At 37.8% G+C, this 4521-nt stretch overlaps 1 protein-coding gene across 1 annotated transcript in view; it reads left to right on the forward strand.

Moving 5' to 3' along the window:
- The window catches only part of crfa4 (cytokine receptor family, class I receptor 4), a gene marked incomplete in the record, with an annotated part of 57612 nt that overhangs the window by 42184 nt on the left and 10907 nt on the right, over nucleotides 1–4521 (forward strand). Inside the window, 1 exon segment of the mRNA XM_032505961.1 lies at nucleotides 4340–4509. Coding sequence (XP_032361852.1) covers nucleotides 4340–4509 — 170 coding nt within the window.

The following is a 4521-nucleotide window of genomic DNA, read 5'->3' on the forward strand; positions in this document are numbered from 1 at the left end:
CACCACACACACACACACACACAACACAGACGCACACACTCCTGGATGTATGTATAGCCTAAAAGCCAACGCAGACACTTGTAGGAACAACACACACACAGTTAAGACAACACACAGTTAAGACAACACCATAAAGACAGGCAGAGACACAAAAAGCTCAAACATACTTATCATGACATAACCCCCCCCCACACACACACACACAGACACACACAGACACACAACATCCTGGATGTAGAGTATGTATAGCCTACGCCAACGCAGACACTTGTAGGCCCACACACCACCAACACACCACACACACACAACAAGTTAAGACAACACACATAAAGACATGACAGACACACAAAAGCTCAAACACACTTATCAGACAAAACCCCCCCCCCCACACACACAACACACACACGACAACACACACAGACAGACACACAACATCCTGGATGTAGATGTATGTATAGCCTACGCCAACGCAGACACTTGTAGGAACACACACACACAGTTAAGACAACACACATAAAGACATGGCAGAGACACAAAAGCTCAAACATACTTATCATGACATAACCCCCCCCCTCCACACAACACACACACACACACACACACACACACACACACACAATAGGCTACGTGTAATCACGATTAATGTGAATAAAAACGTTTTAAATTCCTCGAGGATTGAGCAAGAACGCTGCAACCGGCAACCGCGAAACATCTGCAATGTAACCCTGCAGGACGTGTGTTTACCGTCAGTGTCCGTCCAATGAAAAGTGTTTGTTTTTGGTTCCCAGGCAACGTGTTTGAGCTCAGATTTAATCAACACAGACCTTTAAAAAAAATAAATTGCCGTTAATTTGGACGTTCCTGTAGAAATTGATTTACCGTGCAGGATTTTAAGCATTTAGTGTCAGTGACAACAACAAAAACGGACAATTCAACCCTAAAAAATAGCTTTCCTATAAGTCAATGTTTCCCAAACTTAGGGTCGGGACCCAAAATGGGTCGCAGACCCGTTTTATTGGGTCGCCAATTGGCAGAGAACAGACTAAATGCTCAGAATGACCTCAGCATGAGCTCAGAATGACCTCAGAATGACCTCAGCATGACCTCAGCATGAGCTCAGAATGGGGCGCTTTCAAAAACCGAACCTAGACTAGATCAGCTGGTTGATATCTTCAATAAGTCACATACATCTCATTAAATTCAAATCAGCTTTAATTAAATAAATGTTGGTGTCGGTACTGAGGGACGATGCAAGGGGACAGAGACACAGGAAGGACAATAGAGACCTTTTCTGTTTTTGGTTACTTTTATAACGGAATAAATCTACTTCATATACATTTAAATTCATGTTTTTTTTCCGTCTTTTGTCCACAGTTTAAAAATCTAGATGTCACCATGATTCATGGTGTGTTTTTGTAAATTTGGGTCCCGGGGGGAGACACCGAATTTCTCTTTTGGGTCTTGAGCTGAAGAAGTTTGGGAACCACTGCTATAAGTAAACACCGTCAAAGAATAGCTGCAAAGTCTGCTATAAGGTCCATTTGGTATTTGTTGTGGAGCTTGTATCGATTGTATCGCACCATCTTGATCTTGCACGTGGAGTTTGCTCAATGCAGGTGTTTGAATGTGTGATTTCCCGAGGATTAAAGGGCACTTCCGCATTTTTCGACCTGTGACCAAGCTCGTGGAAATTGACCATTAAAAGTGCTGTTTTTTGCAGACAGGCCCAGATTATTATTCCAAGTGTCTGACGACATTATGGAAAGTTGTTGAAGCAGAAAGAAGCAAACACAACGTTGATTAAGTTTAGAATATGTTTCTTTGCTGTAGTAATATGTTTTCTGTTCATTTGAATTAAGAACTCAGATCAAAAGTAGATAAATCCAGTTTAACTCGTCGTGCTCCCCCATCGGCGAGAAGCTTTTAACCCTGGTGTTGTCCTCGGGTCTAATTGACCCGTTTTATGCTGTTTTATATCAGAAATATGGATTTCTTTCAACCAAATTGCCCCAAAATAACATGGATGATTCCATGCGTTCTTCAGGTAACATTAATGATTACTTTCATTGAATCTTTGGGGTGTTTTATTTAATCTCACAGCTTTTGAATTCTTTTTTTTTTCAATGGTTTCAAACAGTATGGGGACTAAACTTTGACATCTACCCATCTGAGATCCACTCAACATCCTCTGATCTTAACTATTAGCTAAAATAATTCATAATTTCTGCCTTATTAACAAAAAACGTGTGTATAATTTGATATAAATGAGGTTTGTTGACCATGAATTCCAAGAATAAGTGTAAAACCTGTTATTACACCAGTTCAAGTTATTTTTTTTTTTAAAAGGGCCAAAAGCTGGAAAAATGACAAATAAATCAGAAAAGCAGCAAAAACATGAGCCGGTGAACGCAGCTTCACGCGGACTAAGCAGGATGCCAAATGGCACACGCAGTGAAGAAGCTGCTCCCAGTAATCAGGACAAATTGGATTTTGCATGTGACCCGACGAGGCTCGCAGCTCCATCGATGTCCTCTCGTTGGGCTGCAACCACGCATGGAAATCAGGGATGATGTGATTAAATAAAAGCCCAAATCAACTGGGAATAAATAGCAATAAGGAACAGTTAATGGCCTCAGTGTTGTTTCTGGGAATTTGTGAGATTACATTTAACAGATAATAGAGAATTTAGTAATTGTCACAGTATTCAGACCATAATGGAGACTACTGAGATTAAATTTACAGAAGGTATAGCCCTCGATCCTCTGGTCCCAGATCCGCTGTGTGGTCATTTAGTTTATTTACACAAAGATATATAAAGTACATCCAATAGATGTTTAAAGGTCTTTCAGAGTCCTCCCTTGCACCTTGTGTTGTCTTCCCGTTAACAATGAACTTGAATTTGTCACTTTTTCCAGCTTTTGGCGCTTTTTTTTAAAAACCTGAGCTGGTTTAATAACAGGTTTTACACTTATTCTTGGAATTCATGGTCAACAAACCTCAATTTATATTAAATTATACATAGGTTTTTAGTTAAAAAGGCAGAAATTATGAATTATTTTGACTAATAGTTAAGATCAGAGGATGTTGAGTGGATCTCAGATGGGTAGATGTCAGAGTTTAGTCCGGGTACTGTTTGGAAACCATTATAAAAAAATAATTAAAATGCTATAAGATTAAATAAAACACTGGAAAAATTCACTGAAAGTAGTTGTTAATTTTACCTGAACAACGTTGAAATAATCCATTTTATTATTGGGCAATTCAATTGAAAGAAATCTAATGTTTCTGATATAAAACACTTATAAACCATATAAAAATGGGTCAAATTGACCCAAAGACAACACAATTGTTACTACAAATTTAATAAAGAAATACATACAACAAGCAAGGGAACATTAAGTCAGAGTCACTATATATTTCTATCAAAAACTAAAGCAAGTTAAAAAGACAAAATCAGAGACGCAAACCTAGAGTTAGACAATAAATAGACATGAGAAATGTCTTTAGCTGTAAATGTTGGCATTGAAGTTCATGTTTTTTTTAGTGTTTCATTCAATAGATTCAACCTCTATATGTGATTTTAAGAAGATGTCTTGATATACCACAAATAGACTAATGGAAATAATGTTTTGCCTGCTGAATATCTAAAGAAAAAATAAAAGATTTGTTGAATTATCTGGGAGAACTCGGCTGCAATTAAAAAAATTAAACATGAAAAACATTTCCTTTTCTATAGAAACCCTTAGAGCCAAAATGGCGGCCGTGTCATTGTGTCGCTCCAATCTCATGTGCAAAGCTGGAGTTTTAAAACAACAATCCTTTAAGACTGTTTATGTAAAGGTTGAATAGAAATGGAAAATGGAAATTGAAAACAGTTTTTTAAAGAGGCAAAATAAAGTGATTTTTTTTTTTTTTTTTGTCAATTAAAGCAATTAAAATATAACACTTATGTGCAATACACCTTGGCATCTTCTTTATGTATATATGTATAATGATTGTGCATTTTAATATTTTACAAGGGGCTGTTTTTAGGGGCAAATGGCTATATGCAATTATATTTCGGGTGAGTTTTAGGAATGCAATTTTACTTACTTTTATTTGTACTTTTAAACGTGTTTGTGCAATGTTATTCATTTATAATGTAAATGCTTTGTGTGTCTTTTTAAATTTGACTTTCTGAGTAATGACCGCACAAGAGTTCCTATGTGTGAAAACACAAATGGCAAATAAAGTTCTTGATTCTTGGCTGAGACCTGCTATCCAAACTGAAAGCATACATATATAAATATACATATATATATGTTAATATAATGTATAAACTGTCCTTTGATGTTCACAGTAAAGGGCCCAAACTCGAGTGTCCCGACTACGTGAGCGCCGGCCCACACAGCTGCCACTTCGACAGCAGCCACACGTCCATTTGGAAGATCTACTGCCTGAACGTGACCGCCGTCACCGCCCACGGGAACTACACTTCCCAGGAGCACTGCCTGGATGTGGCAGAGATAGGTGAGGACGGAG

This window comes from Etheostoma spectabile, chromosome 24, assembly GCF_008692095.1.
Source record: "Etheostoma spectabile isolate EspeVRDwgs_2016 chromosome 24, UIUC_Espe_1.0, whole genome shotgun sequence".
NCBI classification, from domain to species: Eukaryota; Metazoa; Chordata; class Actinopteri; order Perciformes; family Percidae; genus Etheostoma; species Etheostoma spectabile.